The 15,128-nt window shown below is 44.0% G+C and overlaps 8 protein-coding genes across 11 annotated transcripts; 3 read left to right on the top strand and 5 right to left on the bottom strand.

Annotated features, from left to right (window-relative positions):
• Positions 1–5,603: 5,603 nt before the first annotated feature.
• On the bottom strand, positions 5,604–6,069 carry LOC6605938. The gene is made up of 2 exons (XM_002030715.2): positions 6,037–6,069; positions 5,604–5,972 (listed from the first exon to the last, which is right to left on the bottom strand). Exons 1-2 carry the CDS (start codon positions 6,049–6,051, stop codon positions 5,688–5,690), a joined length of 300 nt encoding a protein of 99 aa, XP_002030751.1. The 5' UTR covers positions 6,052–6,069; the 3' UTR covers positions 5,604–5,687.
• A 547-nt stretch (positions 6,070–6,616) lies between these two features.
• Positions 6,617–7,472, bottom strand: LOC6605937 (retinin). The gene is made up of 2 exons (XM_002030714.2): positions 7,419–7,472; positions 6,617–7,362 (listed from the first exon to the last, which is right to left on the bottom strand). The coding sequence occupies exons 1-2, from the start codon at positions 7,428–7,430 to the stop codon at positions 6,799–6,801; spliced, it is 576 nt and encodes a 191-aa protein (XP_002030750.1). The 5' UTR covers positions 7,431–7,472; the 3' UTR covers positions 6,617–6,798.
• Positions 7,473–7,565: 93 nt separating this feature from the next.
• LOC6605936 (protein dpy-30 homolog) lies at positions 7,566–8,063 on the bottom strand. Its single transcript, XM_032718809.1, has one exon. It carries the CDS (start codon positions 8,005–8,007, stop codon positions 7,642–7,644), a length of 366 nt encoding a protein of 121 aa, XP_032574700.1. The 5' UTR covers positions 8,008–8,063; the 3' UTR covers positions 7,566–7,641.
• A 142-nt stretch (positions 8,064–8,205) lies between these two features.
• Positions 8,206–9,735, bottom strand: LOC6605935 (trimeric intracellular cation channel type B). 3 transcript variants are annotated; one of them, XM_002030712.2, is made up of 3 exons: positions 9,273–9,735; positions 8,895–9,167; positions 8,206–8,834 (listed from the first exon to the last, which is right to left on the bottom strand). In XM_002030712.2, exons 1-3 carry the CDS (start codon positions 9,557–9,559, stop codon positions 8,546–8,548), a joined length of 849 nt encoding a protein of 282 aa, XP_002030748.1. In that variant the 5' UTR covers positions 9,560–9,735; the 3' UTR covers positions 8,206–8,545. The 3 variants fall into 3 exon arrangements, with proteins under 3 accessions (XP_002030748.1, XP_032575209.1, XP_032575210.1); XM_032719318.1 differs by lacking the exon at positions 9,273–9,735 and adding an exon at positions 9,224–9,271; XM_032719319.1 differs by lacking the exon at positions 8,206–8,834 and having other exon boundaries at positions 9,124–9,187.
• A 67-nt stretch (positions 9,736–9,802) lies between these two features.
• LOC6605934 lies at positions 9,803–10,749 on the bottom strand. The gene is made up of 2 exons (XM_002030711.2): positions 10,548–10,749; positions 9,803–10,475 (listed from the first exon to the last, which is right to left on the bottom strand). Exons 1-2 carry the CDS (start codon positions 10,557–10,559, stop codon positions 10,044–10,046), a joined length of 444 nt encoding a protein of 147 aa, XP_002030747.1. The 5' UTR covers positions 10,560–10,749; the 3' UTR covers positions 9,803–10,043.
• A 756-nt stretch (positions 10,750–11,505) lies between these two features.
• On the top strand, positions 11,506–12,287 carry LOC6605933. Its single transcript, XM_002030710.2, has 2 exons — positions 11,506–11,819; positions 11,933–12,287. Exons 1-2 carry the CDS (start codon positions 11,808–11,810, stop codon positions 12,203–12,205), a joined length of 285 nt encoding a protein of 94 aa, XP_002030746.1. The 5' UTR covers positions 11,506–11,807; the 3' UTR covers positions 12,206–12,287.
• Positions 12,288–12,750: 463 nt separating this feature from the next.
• On the top strand, positions 12,751–13,444 carry LOC6605932. 2 transcript variants are annotated; one of them, XM_032718576.1, is made up of 2 exons: positions 12,751–13,081; positions 13,273–13,444. In XM_032718576.1, the coding sequence occupies exons 1-2, from the start codon at positions 12,826–12,828 to the stop codon at positions 13,305–13,307; spliced, it is 291 nt and encodes a 96-aa protein (XP_032574467.1). In that variant the 5' UTR covers positions 12,751–12,825; the 3' UTR covers positions 13,308–13,444. The 2 variants fall into 2 exon arrangements, with proteins under 2 accessions (XP_032574467.1, XP_002030745.1); XM_002030709.2 differs by having other exon boundaries at positions 12,751–13,444.
• Positions 13,445–13,659: 215 nt separating this feature from the next.
• On the top strand, positions 13,660–14,439 carry LOC6605931 (larval/pupal cuticle protein H1C). The gene is made up of 2 exons (XM_002030708.2): positions 13,660–13,747; positions 13,813–14,439. The coding sequence occupies exons 1-2, from the start codon at positions 13,736–13,738 to the stop codon at positions 14,356–14,358; spliced, it is 558 nt and encodes a 185-aa protein (XP_002030744.1). The 5' UTR covers positions 13,660–13,735; the 3' UTR covers positions 14,359–14,439.
• Positions 14,440–15,128: the final 689 nt, after the last annotated feature.

Below are 15,128 nucleotides of genomic sequence, written 5' to 3'. Positions count from 1 at the left end.
GGCGTTGCTTGAGAAACCGGGATTATGCAATTCTGCAATTATGAATTGGGTCAGAGAGGAGCAACCGCTGAATAATAAAAACATCGTGAAAAAGGGTAAAATTGGGCATTGCCTCAAACCGGATCTTTTGGCATACATTCATCTTTCCCCACATTTTTTTTTTACTTCATACATCTGCCTCTCTTTTCGGTTGCAGTTCAGTTCAAATCGCCTGGTTTTTAACCCATGGTCAATGCAAACGTCATCAGTCGGTCACTCGTTTTATTTTCGGTTTTTTTTTCGTTTTATTTTTATTTAACCTAGCTCACTGTGAGTAAAAAAAGCTTGGCGGAATTACCCGAAGTTCATAAAAATTAGAGACATTCCCCCCAAACTTATTCACGATGATCACGTTCGCGTGCCACTACCTTAAATCCCAATCATTATCAGGTTTGCGTTTGTGTTGTGTATGGTCAGTGCTGTCCCGGAGTGAGTCTCATTGTGATTCAGTGGCTCCGGTGGCTTCCACTTGTGTTACTGACCTTGGTTCGATGAGCTGCAGTCGTTCATCTAGCCCCCCCCACTTAAGTGGCGTTTTATGTTAAGCATTCCAAGAAAGTTGATAATGACCACCAGAGCTTCGAAAATTATGCTAATCACATTGATTTGCCTGAGTTGTTATTGTCGCCACTCTGAGTTGTTTGCCAAACACCTTTTGGCAATTTGGTTGCGATTAATTCACGGAGTTTTTATCAATCAGCGTAAAGCGTGTGGCGTAGTTTTTGACCATCGGGTTTTTTATGACTCATACTATCGAGCACTTTGGGCTTTTCGAGCACTTTTTGAAGGAGGTGCGTCGAACCTTATTTCGCATCGTTTTGAATTCCGTTCGACTTACCCTCTTTTTGGGAGGTACATCAATAAGATGGAAATGGATTTTAATACATTATTAATAAATTATATTATCTATAAAATGTTAAATTCATATAGTTTTGTGATTCAGTAACTTATACATGTGTTTTCGAGATGTTTAAGTTTGCTATACTCTGGTTTGAGAACTAGCATACATGATTTTCATAATCAATTAACTCATTAGGTCCTAAAAGCTTCATATATTATTTACATATAAATATATATCATTTTTAAAGCATATTTAAGCACTTTTGACGTTATTAATAAACTGATTGCTGTACAATCTGCAGAATAATATAAATAAGAATATATATAATATATAATAAAATAATAAATACTTTATAACACGTTATAAGTTTAAATTTTATATCCTCTATCATAGTGTATCTACCAATACGGCTTACTGTTATCTAAATTGCTTTTCCTGATAAAAATAATTTTGGTAGTTAGCTGAAACTTGGCTATTGGTAAATCCCAGTGAGTGATGAACTGAACTTGAACTTGGACCTCGCCGGAGACAACTAATGCCAGGTGGACAGTTTGTAATCCGATGGGGTTACAGGTTCAGGGGCTCGTTATTGGATCTGCATTTCGTATTTGGCTCATACTCATTTCTATTTATGGTGCGCTCCAACTTTTTGCACATTTCTTGGGCCGCACTATTACAACATAGCCCATGTTGATTATGGCCAACTTGTTAATTGTTTGTCCAAATGGATTTGTGTGGGAATCGTGTTTGCTCTACTTTGTTAGCTTCCTTCGACTGAATCACTCTCTCCTTCTCTTTCTCTCACCATACCTTTCTCTCTTCCACCTTCGCGCACACCGAACTGTCGCAGTTCAAGTCCAAAAGCAAAAAAAAAAAAAAAAGAAAGAAATATTGTCACTGGCTCAAGGCTGAAGTGCCGACTCCCTGACTTAGATTTGTGTCAATTGCTCAACAAGTTGAGGTCTTCCACCCACACGCACCATTTGGCTAAAGACAATTTGGCAATCTCTTTAAGCCGACTACATACATCGTATATCGATTATGGATTAGTGCTTAACTTTTGAGGGGAAATAAAATCAAAGTAGCACACAAAATTTAAGTACGAAGATTGAAATTCAATAAGGTTTTTTTTTTTTTTTTTTTTTTTACGAGTAACTAATTCTATTTATTAAGATTTCAAAAGGAATCGTTCAGTAATTCCTCTGAACTTAACCTAATGTGTGATAAATATAAATGAGACCAAGTGGTATCTTAATTATAAAGTACAAAAGAAAATGTAATATGTTATGTTATCCTCCGGGTAAGGAGATCGCTGGGGTGTACCCTCTTCAGTCTTCGGAGAGAGATGGGATCAGCTAGGATAGTTGCTAGTCGGTTCGGGTGGGCCATAAGCCTGTCGGCATAACGGCTGCTGTGGAAATTAATCTGATCCCCAAGAAGGGTAACTTTCAGATCTCTTTCGATGACTATGTTCGTCACGTACCAGGGGAGCCCAGATGCGTGACGTGCAGCTCTTGACTGGACCACACGGAGCCTATTAAGCTGGGATTTGGCGGCAGTTCCCCACACCTGGATGGCATAACTCCACGTTGGAGCGAGAATGGCTTTGATTAAAAGAGCCTTAGAGCTCATTTGAAGTTTGCTGGAGTGGAAGAGCCAGTCGAGCTTTTTTAGCTTCGCCAGTGACTTTGATTTGACCGACGTGATGTGGGCCCCCCAGGTCAGTCTCCGATCTAGATGAACTCCTAGGTAGCAGTGCGATCTAGCATTGGTGATAGGGCTTCCATTGAAGGTCAGATCTGTGCAGGTTCCGGGTCGCAGGGAAAAAGTTACACAGGCTGACTTTGAGGAGTTAATGGCCACATTCCATTTGGCAGTCCATTTTTCGATTGCGTGCAGCCAATCCTGGACCGCGTTGGAGGCAGTTTGCAGTGAAGGATGAGACGCCAGCATGGCAGTGTCATCGGCGTAAGTGGCCAGGAGCAGCTGAGCCGGGGGGACTTCGGCGTTGTTTGCGGGAGATGGCATGTCAGCAGTGTACAGGGTGTATAGGAAGGGCCCAAGAACACTTCCCTGTGTTCAATAAGGTAGTTTAGCTATATATTATGTTCGTTTCAGTTAAAGCTCCTTAAATTAATTTATAGATATTCATTATTTATATATTTTAATAACCTATGAACTTTGTTTTTTAATGCTTATCTGGGGATATGCACTTTTTCCAAACATTAATAATAATTATACTCAATCAAGTACTTTACTAATTAACTATATCAGCTTAAGTAATTTTTACTGCATTTCGCCTTTTAACTGCATCTGCAATTGTGGCATGGATTTGCCCAAAAAGTATTCGCCAATCCGCCGCTGGAAAATCCCAAGAAAACCGAACTGAAGTTTTTGGTCTCGCATTGTTGGCCTATTCAATTCTTGATTGCCTGCTGCCGGCTTAAACCGCTTTGGGCCTTGGGGAAACCCCAGTCAAGTTTGTGGCCAGCATCGCATGGTTGGATTTGTTGGGCGCTTGCATAATAATGCACTCGAGTGCGGTGCAGTGAGCCCATGGCTTATGATTCACATATTGGGAGTCGATTGGTTGTGGCTTCGATTCGGCTTGTGTGTGCCTGGCATGCGAATGAGTTTGCCGCTTTTGTTTTCGTCTTCGATTCGCAGTGTTATTTGCGAAATGGCTGGTAATAAAATCGATGCGTATGTTTTGCTTTATTAGTTTATTATTGTAATCATCATGGTTGGCCAAAAACATCAAGGTCGTTCACCCACATTGTGTGATATGCATACGGATGCATGGGGCGGAGTGGGTGAGTCATGTCGCCAGCAGACATCTTTTGCTCCCACTTATTCCCCATGGTTATTACATAATATCCCGAATTATTTCACCCGCATCAAATGCTTTTGCTGCTGCTGCTGCCCTTTCACTACTCTTTTACGGCCTGGCTCATTTAACTCGGCTTATTGTCTTCATCTCGGCTCAACAAAATGTACCTACAAGCTCTGAACATTTGTAAATTAATTTGAAAACCGTTGCTTGCCACAGCGGAAAGTTTGGGTGGGGGAGTCTGTTCTGCCCCTGCGCAGATATTTCCGCTTTAAGTGAAACCCCCATCCTCCGAAAGTTACCCAATAATTGCGCTTTAAGTTGAAACTTCTCGATTACATCAAATATTTAAAATGTTTTTGGGGGCCCAAGTTCTGGGAAAGCTTGATTTTTGCGGCCGTCCACTTATGCTAAGTGGCTTTCCTTTGATTTGCGGAGACGGAATTTCAATCTCCGTCCTCTCTGGATTTAAGTTATTAAATTCCCTGTAGTACCCCCCGGGATGGCTGGCCCTTTTAGTGCTTAGAGTCGCCAAGATGACAGCATAACGATGCATTCAAATGGCGGTTGTGATAGACAAACAAACCGATTACCCAGCAGTCGAGCACCCAAATCACCCACTGGGCCAATTGAGAGTGGCCATGCCATATAGCCCCAATCAAAGCCCGGATCCAGGGAGATGCTATGAACCTCTGGGTATGGAACCAGTGAGGCCATCATTGTCCGGTTGTGCGGAGCAGCCTTTCGGGCGGTCCATCTGCCTTAAATGGTGTGAGCCCAAAAGGCTGCTGTGCAGCAGACTGGGAAACAATACCCATGATGACGATTGTGATGATGATGATGATGATACGGTGGATGGAGAGGGAGAGGGGAAGCAATGGAATCTACGCCTCTTTCGAATTGCATCACTGAGATGCCTGGATTTCCTGTAAATGACAGGTATTGAGTGCTCGCCAGAGACAATGCACTTGTGCATCAATCGATAAGCAAACTGCTCTGGCCACCTTGATGCTTTGACCTTAATGCAGGGGCTCTACATCCGCCGTCTTGTGTAATCCGATAATGCCGAACTATATACTATATGCCAGGGCATTAGTTACCCCTTTGAACTCCCTGCGTCATTTTGCACAGCGGGTTGTTTACATGGTTAATTGACATCAATAAGTCTTTTGCCGATTGCATAACCGGCTTTTCACCAACGGCCGGGACTTAACCTTTGGCCTTCTCTGGGGTTCAGGGTTTTTCGTTATTTCCATTGTGTCATTTGAAACTCCATTATCTCAGTTTTTAAAAGAAATGATAGACACATCTCAGGGCTTCCATTTGTGTGCTTTTTGATTAGACACATTTCACACACACACTCTGGGTGAAAGTCCTGAATCCATAGATTCGTCACCTCCTCGACACTTCTGGGAACATTGCTAGATTTTCGGCTACTGACCCTGGGTCATTCCCATGGAAATTGAGGAGAGTACAACAGCCTCCGAGATCCTGAAATAATGCCGAAACATTTGCGTACGGCACGTCAATCATTCTTGCACCAATGCACCCAAAAGTATTCCAACTGCGAGGTATGAGACGTGTGAGATACTCATTCATTTCGTGTTCATGCTGGAAAATTGAATGGGAATAAATTAGGTTAATGTATAGATGGATCCACAAGCTGCTTCATTCAACTTAATACTCCCCTGAAATATCCTTGAGAACAGGATACCAAAGCATTGCTTATTTCGTGCGTTTGTTTGCTCATCTGGTGACGTCAGTTGAATCATATCCTGCCACCCAATACCCAATCAGAAGTGCAGCGTAGCGCAAAATCTAATTGACAGCCGTCTCCCCTGAATCCAGTTGGGATTAGGCCACACTCCCCATTCAGAATGCGAAACACAGTGCTTTTAGGGGATTGGGGCTTTTGTTTTATTGTTCAAACCCAAAGTTCGGTAGCCCAATTATTCGAATCGTTTCCAATTCAGATGCCTACTTTCTGTACAGCGTGTTGGTGCCATCGAAGAGTGGATAACTCCAGGTGGGATAGTTCAGATAGGTGGATCTCAAAGCGGGTGTCAACAGTGATGTTATCCTTGGAACACTGCGATGAACGATGGTGGAACTCTGGTGCGAAACTGCGGTGGGCACATGCTCCACCAGATGACCCACCTTGGCAAAAGTTGGTGGGTGGTGCAGGGTCATCAGGGGATGGTACATTTGCAGATCGGCATTTCCAAGTGCCAAAAGGCATAGCAAGAGAGCAAAGGATAAGTTCTAAAAGGACAAAAATTGTTTATTTTACATTTAAAAGTATGAAGAAGCCTCTCTCTTCGCTTACCATTCTCTGTGACATGTTCTTGCTTCAGTTCACTTCACTTGACTGTTGTTCGTTGGCGATTCCATCCTCCGCTTTTATAGTCCAGCTGAGTACTCGAGATTGGAGAATGGACTAGAAATTCTAAATGAATGGTCCCAGCCCTTGAACATGAGAAGAGAGCTTGGGCGTTAACCCAGACCCTGTGCCGCCCTAATCCTCCAGAGATCTTGATTGCACACAATTTGAGATTTCGATGGGAACAGGGGGGCGGATGTGGCATATTTATTGTGGTCGTGGGCTGGTCTCTGTGTTAACTTTATTGATTTCCTGTCGCACCAACAACGCCCAAGAATCCGAGCCAGATAAGTGAAAATGCAATGGGTTCGTAATACGTAAATGCAGGACAATAATTTTACATAAGATGGGTAAAGGCATAGATTTAAATGGGCTACTTGCTAGCCGATGGAGAAGAGGAAGTTTTAAAAAGTTACTTAAGCCGACGGGTACAGATTAAATATAAGTATATAAATGTACCCTTTTCTTTTTGATTTTTTTTGGAAATGATGTAGAAAAGAAATAATCAAGCAATGCACACAAATCATTTAAATGCAAATGCGAAATCTTTATTGAAAGCACACTACAGAAGAAATCTACAGAAAATGGCAGAAGAAGAAAGACGTAGAGGTGACAGCTTTTTGTGGGTTATTAAATCCAGAAAGGGCGTTAAGAATAGAAGTATCATAGCTTTGGTGAGTTCATCGTGTTAATCTTTGGCATGGATCCTTAGTTGCGGATGAGAACCACTCGGGGATCGGAGGCAACGCTCCACAGAAGTGGTGGCTGCTGGCGAATCACCTGGGTGGTGCGAACTGCGGGAGCCACTATGGGTGTGACCAATCGGCGGTGATCGTGCACCACTGTCTGGCTCTGATGCGAAACAGCAGTGGGCACGTGCTGCACCACCTCGCCCACCTTGGCCACGGCTGGCTCCTGGATGGTCAATACGGTTCGTAGTCCATTACGAGCGGCCAGGATCAGAGGAAGAGGCACAGAGACGGGGATTCCGGCAGAGACAAGACGGGCACCAATCGGATCGGCACTGCCACTGGATGCGGAGGACACCTGTTGCTCTTCCGCTTCCTCCTGGGATTGCTCTTCCGGCTGGGCAGCGGATGAGCTGACGGCTCCCGAACTGCCATCGGCCAGCTCAACGGAATCCTCGCTGGCAATCGGAAGCAGTTGCGAGGACTTGACCGAACTGAGGGCCACCAGATTCGAGGGCCACTCCAAGCTAGCTGCATGCGAAGCTCCGACGGAAACCAGCACAACGGCCAAGACGGGCAGGAACTGAAATATTGAATATATTTAATAAATCCTTGCAATGAAAGTAAGAAATAATTTACCAATCTAGACATGATTATGCAGTCTCCCTTTAAGTCCGCAAACTGTCGAATGAATGATGCAGTTTGAGATTGGAATATCTGCTTTTATAGCCCATAAATCGGTACAGAATCTCTTCGCCTGACTGATCAAAGAAATGCATCATTGAGTAAGCTTAAAGTCGAATCAGAAACATTTAATTAGCTGACAATTTGAAATTTGATTGGGTTACATCAGAGCTATAAGCTATAGAATATTCTGCGGCAATGGAATGTCACACTTGTGCTTGTCGTCAAGCCAAAACTTCTGCAGATAACCGATGGGATCGCGGGGCATTTCGCGGGCCAATCCCAACATGCCCTCCATCAGAATGGGAACCACCTCCTGCTCCAGATATATTCGCCGCTCTTCTGGTGGCTTGAAGCTTTTCGGTCGGGGACATTCCTTGGCCTGAAATTCTTCCGACCCGGAATTCTTCTTGGGCTTGGCTTCCTTCTTGGGCTTATCGCCATCTGGACAGAGGATCGAGATGATGGCTGATGGATTCTTCTTAGTCTTATTCGGACTTGGTTTCAAATTCTTGCGGTTATTAACTTTTTTATAGAGTGACATATTGATAAGTTTTTTGTTCGAGCATGGGAAATATAATTTATCTAGGCAAGGGCAGATTAAGCAATGCATACTTTCTGATAAAAAATATATTATAAGGAATATTTTAGAAACAAATTCTTATTATTTTACTCTTATAAAACTTTAATTTTCTTATTATATTATTATATTGCAAATTAAACAAATCATTTTATTGTCTAGTTTTATAGTTTTTATTGAAAGGCACGAATTTATAGTCAGGCATGAATTTCACTCGACAGCTGAGTGAGCACACTGGAGCATCCACTAACCTGTGGCCGTAACCGAGCACTTCCTCCGCTTCCTCCGTGGCTCCATCGCTCCTCTGTCCACCAGTGGACGCTTCTAAGCTGATTAGCATACGTAACCCGATCAAGCGAGACATCTACCAATCGCTTGGCTGGACGGGGCGGTAACTTAAGCCGCTTAGACCTGCAGCCCCCCAACACCCTCACCACCTCAATCAGGCGAGGAAGGTGTAGAGCGTGTGGTTTGATACGATTGCGCAATGCACACGAGGGTCTCAATCAAATTCCGTAAACGCCCACGTTCGCCGGACTTTAGGCTCCAGCAGGCGTTGGAAGAACTTGCTTAAGTCCCTGGAGAAGCCACCAAAAAGGGTGTACCGTATATGGTGCTCCAATAGCCAAATGATATGATCCGTTCGATAGCACAGCGACAGGAACTTAAAGGCGGTGGTCATCACCAGGATGTAGACCATAAGTTGATGCCTGTTAATGCCCATAATCATAGGATTTTTATAGATTTCCAACATGAAGAGGAGGGAGAGGAAGAGTGCAACCTTTGAAGTGCTGTAAAAAATTAAATATTAAGTTTTCGATTTTATTATTTAATATTTTAGTGTAACAGACTTGCTCAACTTTAGGTACGCCATCTGGTTGCGTTGACATCTATTGATTAAAAGACTCGCCATCGGTTTAAGTACTTCGGCTCCACTGCCCATGACAGTGCCCACCACTAGCATCGGGATTGGTGCATTTTCGTAGACCTGTCCCGCCAAATGGACTCCTCGATCGATCAGCTGAACTTGGCTAATTGTCGACATGGCGGTGGCCAGGATGCGAAAGGCCAAAGTGCTGGTCACGGCGTGTGCCAGGTCAAAAGGACAGTAAAAGATGCAGTACCTGTTTGAGTGGAAACAAAGCTTAATATAAACAAAATAAATAAGTTCCTTACGCACCAGTAAACTATTTAATTTTAATTTATTGAGCGCTATTGATCCCACTCACCAGATCAACGAACTGAGCAGGATATCTGCGGTATTGCACAGTGGCTCCAATGGCAGACTACCCAAGAGCAGGTTGCCCAGGATATCGCCAGCGTAGTTCAGCAGCAGGTTGGCAAGCCACAGGACGAAGGGCTGCCACTCCAGCACCTTGTTTCCACCCCCCTTTAATCTGAAGGATCCTGCAGAAACTACCAGCTCGTCCCGCAGCTGCTGGGAGATCAGGGAATAGTGCAGGATGCGAAAGATCAAGTGATTGGGAAGCTGCCTCAGGATCAGCCGAGCATTCATCCCTCGATTAGCTAGCTGCCCCCACTCCTTTTCGGAGAGTCCAGATGTTAATACCAAATTTTGGCTTCTCGAATCTTAATAATTTGTCGTCGAAAAGTATTTCAACTACATTTAAAATACTTATTATAGTGAAGAGAATTTGCCTAAACGAAAATATTGACAAGCGAAACTTGGGTGTGTGTACTTGTGTGGATATTTGAATGCAAATAATAATAGTTATAGTAATAGGAATAATAGTACAGCTTGGAGCTTTTGATTATTGCTTTATCAACTTGGGATCTCCAAGTAAGTTGAACCTTGATAACAAGTATTCGAGTTTCATTCACAAGCACTTGAGTCGAATGTGAGTGTTAAGTGTTACTGCTTTATGTTTGAGTAGTTAAATTGGAAAATATAATTAAAACTTATGATGTGCGTTATCCGTAAAAACTTATGATTTACTTGTTCCTAAATTTCTATCTCCAAGACTTTAGTATACAGCACCTCAAACGGGTGACAAATTCCGATTCGTATGAGTGTTTAGGCTGCGAGGTCCTGGGATCAGGGAGGCGTAGCTTATGTTTCGCACTGGCTTAATCCTTGGCAGCATCTGGTGCACCACAGGATGAGCAGCGTAGGTGAGATGGGCGGGTGTCTGTCCAGATATGACAGGCACCTCCTCCGCCTGCGCCGTTGCCGCCTGGAAGACCTTCTCGACCTGCTGTCGTTCCACTGCCTGGTGATGATTAACAATCCTGGCAGAGGGAACGAGCAGCTGATGTGGTTGCTTTCGGGACTGCAGGGCTAGTGGCTCCGCTGAGGATAATCTGGTGAAGCTCTGGTGGGAAATGGCACTGGCCACCTGTCCGTTGCCATGCAGGATTGTTGTGGCTGCGTGACTGCGGCTCAGGCCCCAGGTGAATAAGAGGCAAACAACCTGTTGGTTTGAATGAGGGAATCAAAATCAGTGGGAGCTGGGATCTCGGACAAAACCATGGAGATTACTCACCGTGATGTGCATGATGGTCACTTGAGTGGGCAACTAATTACCGTTAGACATGTGCCGCTGCCATTTATAGCCGGACCTGGCCAAGAGGACTCCTTGACCAAGGGGTCGCCCTGTCTTGCCGCTAAGAGATTTATGGGCCATTTTGTGTGCAGCTAATTAATTAATAAAAAGCTACTCCAATACGACAGCCCCTCATGAGCTGCGTGCACTTAGAGCTTCCATTACGCGCCTCCGGCTAATCGGCTAACTGACTGACTGACTCAACATAGCCGGATTGTGCGAAGCCACGACGGCAACTTTAGGTATAGAAACCTCTAGCGCCAAATTAGTATTGGTAGTGCCTGAAATGCCCTATAAATAAGTTGGGCATGTCTGTTTTATGTCCAACTGAAAGTTATACAAATTGGCGGTTAGTCATAGGGCCGTTCTCTTATGATGAATTTCCCACCACATAATTAATATAATAATAAATATTCTGATTACTTATAAATTGTTTTCTAACTATAATAATAATATTAAAATCAATTGTGATACATAAATTTAAGATACTTGTTAGCTAAAGATTCTTATGTGGCAAGTCTTAGCTTGTTAGATTTAAAGTTAGAGAGTATTCTCTAGTTGCCTTTTTCAGCCGCCAGATCAAACAAACTATCGAGCCACAAAAGTTGGTGGTGCGGTGGGCGGGCGGCGGAGGTGCGAAGTGGAGCGGAGTGGATCAACCTTCAGCGGGTTGCGCAGACGCAGACGGCGTCGCATGTTGTAGGCTTTGTTGTTGCGGTGCTATTACTACAATATTTGCGGCGTTCGGAATTTATTTATTTATATTTGATTTTTTTTTTCGGTTTATTTCTTTACGTAAAGCTGCGTCCAAGTTGAGACACTCCCACAATTGCAAGATAACCGCGACTGCGCGCGTGTTTCCAACGCTTCGATCGCAGATCGCGCCGTTCTCCAGCGGCTGTGCGAGGGGGACTGTACCGTTGGTACCTATCCAAACTACCCCCTTGGCATGCTCCACGCCCGCCCCTGCTTGGTCGAGCAACTGCTCCACCGTGATTTCATGGCACAGCAATTCACACAGCACTTCAGTTTGACTTTGCCACTCGCTCCGCTTTGTGTTTGTTACTTGAAAGGGGAACCTCCAGTCCTCGCTTCCATTCGATTCCATTCGATCCGATCCGCCCACCTCAGTTCGTCGTCGGCGGTGTTCTCAGTGTTATACCCTCTCCATAGTCAACCCATTGGGCTTGGATCGTTACCATGCGGCATCTGGTAAGTGGAACGAGCATCCCAAACAAAACGGAATTCATTTCGAATATTCTTTTTGTATGCCATTTGGGAGAAACCTTTACTTATACTCATTTAAACGTTTAACACCCCTTTAGTTGCTTCTAGCCGTAGTTTACGTGGCTCTGGTTTTGGCCAAGCCGGCGACGGAGGCGCCTCGTCTGCTCATCGACTCGGCGCCATCGGTGGTCTCCTACCAGGGTTCCTCGCAGGCCCAGACCCGCTTCGTCATCGCGCCCATGGGGCGATCATTGGGCTACGTGGAGCCCACCAACCTCAATCGAACCTTTCACACGAAGGCAACACAGGAGGGTGGCGCCACCGGCTACGAGCAGCTCAATCTGAGTCCGGTCTACGTGCCGGGTAGCTAGGCAATGGAATCCCATAGTTTTAGTTAGTTAAATGTGTAAATAAAGGCAGCGTGTATAACAGAAAAAAACTTCATGTGTAAGTGGTTCCTTCTCACTCGGATGACAATTACGGAGAGCAAACTAAAATTCTTATTATTATTTGGAATCATAGAAATTACTGCACAAAAACGTATCTATTCCTCTTGAGATTAAATCATGGCAATATGAACAAACTTATCCCAATATTCACGGAATGCAAATCTCATGAAACGCGTGCATTCCATTTTACTGACGTATATTCGCTACGAGCACGGCTTCTTATCGGCATCATAGAACTTTTCTTGGATTTTGATACATATACTTTTGAGAACTACATAGAAATTTCCTTGAACTTGAACTTCAAGTGTTTTGCGCTGCTGGCTTCTCGTTTTACCCCTTGTTTCGCCCTTCAGATGCATTCGGTCATGTGCGGATTTAAAATTTGTGTACAGCAAATTGTTTATAAATGCAAAATATATATGAATTGTAATCAAAATAGGTCAATTCAAATATATAAGGAGCAGCAAGGAGGCCGTGCTTAACCACTTTTAGAGTAAGCCTGATAAATAGGGGAACAATACTACTTTGCTGACAAGATAACCATGTCGAATACCAGTCGTCGCGATATTTGGGTGCCCAGTCCCGCCATAATACTGCATCAGCTGCAATCCAACGAGGATGTGTCCGATGAATCCACCCTGGAATACCATGAGGAATCCAACCAGGCGTGGCGCGAACAATACTTGGCCAAAAACATGGCTAGTATGGGAGTCGGGTTCGAGTTCGTGAACTCAACTTCTCGCTACATGAGCTCCCTAAGCAGCACCCAGGATGACGACACAGAGAACCACGTGATTGGTAATTCATCTTCCAGCATCGTCTATCGAGCTTGGCCCACCATCCGAATCCCCCGTCTCGAAATTCAGTCTTATAGTTCCGGGTCGGATGACGAGAATCTGATCCAGCACCTGGCGTAATCCAAATGCCATTTATTCCCAAAATTCCCCGTGTTTGAGAGCCTTATCCGATTTCCTCGTTTCCCTCATCAGGATACTCCTGCCTGTCCCACCGCTGCCGCATCTGAGCTCCAATGAATCCGGACTGGACGCGCGATGCCCTTAATTGTGGTCTTTTATAGTTTGGAATTAAATTGCATTTCATCTTGTTTTGTTTGCTGCCTCTTAAATCAAAAGACCTTCGTCTAGGCTCTCTGAACCTGAACTAACAATATATTTGTGTTATTAATCTTTTGGGTTATTGTTTGGGCTTTGAAAACCTTTTTCGGACCAACGACAATTGAATGTTCGGCTGATTTACAAGTGAGGGTTCGCAGATGCTTAGTTTACCGCCGGGTTCAAGTTCAATGTACAAGTTTTTGCCAATTGCTCATTAGTTGGTCTTTGCTGAAGGACAATTTAGCTGGCAAACTTTTGGCCATATAAAGCCGTAGACTTAGTTTGAAATCAGCATCAGTCACTCGTCGACTTCAAACCTCCTCAAACCAAAATCAACATGTTCCGCTTCGTGAGTATTGGAGTTTGGGATTAGAGGATATATTTCAGGATCTAACTTGCTGTTATCAAATTCAGATTGCTATCTGTGCCCTGGCCACCATTGTCGCCGCTGCTCCGGGATTCGTTGAGGAGCACCCCGTGGCCATCGCCCCCGTTGTGGCCAAAGTAGGTGCCGTAGTGCACAGTGCCCCACTGGCCACCTCCCACCAGAGCTTCACCCAGTACCACAACCAGGCGGTGCTCACTCCCGTGGTGAAGCATGTGGTGCCAGCTGTTCCCGTGATCAAGACTGTAGCTCCAGTGGTTCCTGTGGTCAAGCATGTGGCTCCCATCGTGCCTGTGGTCAAGCATGTGGCTCCCATCGTGCCCGTGATCAAGCACGTGGCTCCAGTGGTTCCCGTGATCAAGACCGTGCCCGTGGTACACCACCAGACCTACGTCGCACCCGCTGTCCACCATGTGGCCGCCTTGCCCGTGGTAAAGGCTCTGCCCCATGCCGTCTCCCACCAGAGCCACACCCAGGTGCACCACCAGAAGACCATCATCACCCCGGTGGTTGCTCCTCTGGTCAAGACTGTCGCCGTCGCCGCTGCTCCAGTGGCCCATGTCTACCATCATTAGGAAACCTTTTGCTTGAACGGATTGTTATGATTGCTTCTTTGAATAAATTTATTTGTTGATCGTAGAAATTGTGAAATTTTATGAATTGCTCTTTTTGTGGCAAAATTTTGAATAGCTGATCGATTTGATCCAATCCAATTAACATTTAAATAATCAATTTGAATGACTTTTAGTGGGGTATTCATTAGTATTCATTGGCAATCTCGAGCCGGTAGCCGAGTGCCAAAACTTAAAATAAATAAAAATAAAACACAAAAGTAAAACTGCCCAGAGGCACCACCAAAAATAAATTATGCAAAGCAATTATTGTTATTTTTTTTCTCGGTTAATAAATGACTTTCATATATATTTATGAGTAAATGGCTTTTTAACTTTTACCGATGTGGTACATATCAATTCAAATTTGAAATTATACATTTTTTACGCATTACTAGAATCAAAAGTATGTAACAGACTAGAATGAATGAAGAATCATATTCTTGATATGATGCACTAGTCGATGATATCTGTCCGTCAGTCTGTCTGTCCGACCGCCTGTCCGTCCGTATAAACTTTGAGTTCTCGAGAACCATAAAAGCTGGCAAAGTTTTGAAAAATGTATTGATTTATTTTTTCATTTTACTATTTTTCTGGACAATTTTCAGTCCTATGTCAACAATATGTTAAAATTTCTACCTTTTCTATTTCTACCTTTTACTATTTAATTACTATTACTATTTACTATTTAATATCCAGGAATTTTTCATGCTGGGTCATCGATTGTAAGCATA

The sequence above is a fragment of the Drosophila sechellia genome, chromosome 3L (assembly GCF_004382195.2).
Source record: "Drosophila sechellia strain sech25 chromosome 3L, ASM438219v1, whole genome shotgun sequence".
Taxonomy (NCBI): domain Eukaryota; kingdom Metazoa; phylum Arthropoda; class Insecta; order Diptera; family Drosophilidae; genus Drosophila; species Drosophila sechellia.
This window is presented reverse-complemented; position numbering and strand designations above follow the sequence as displayed.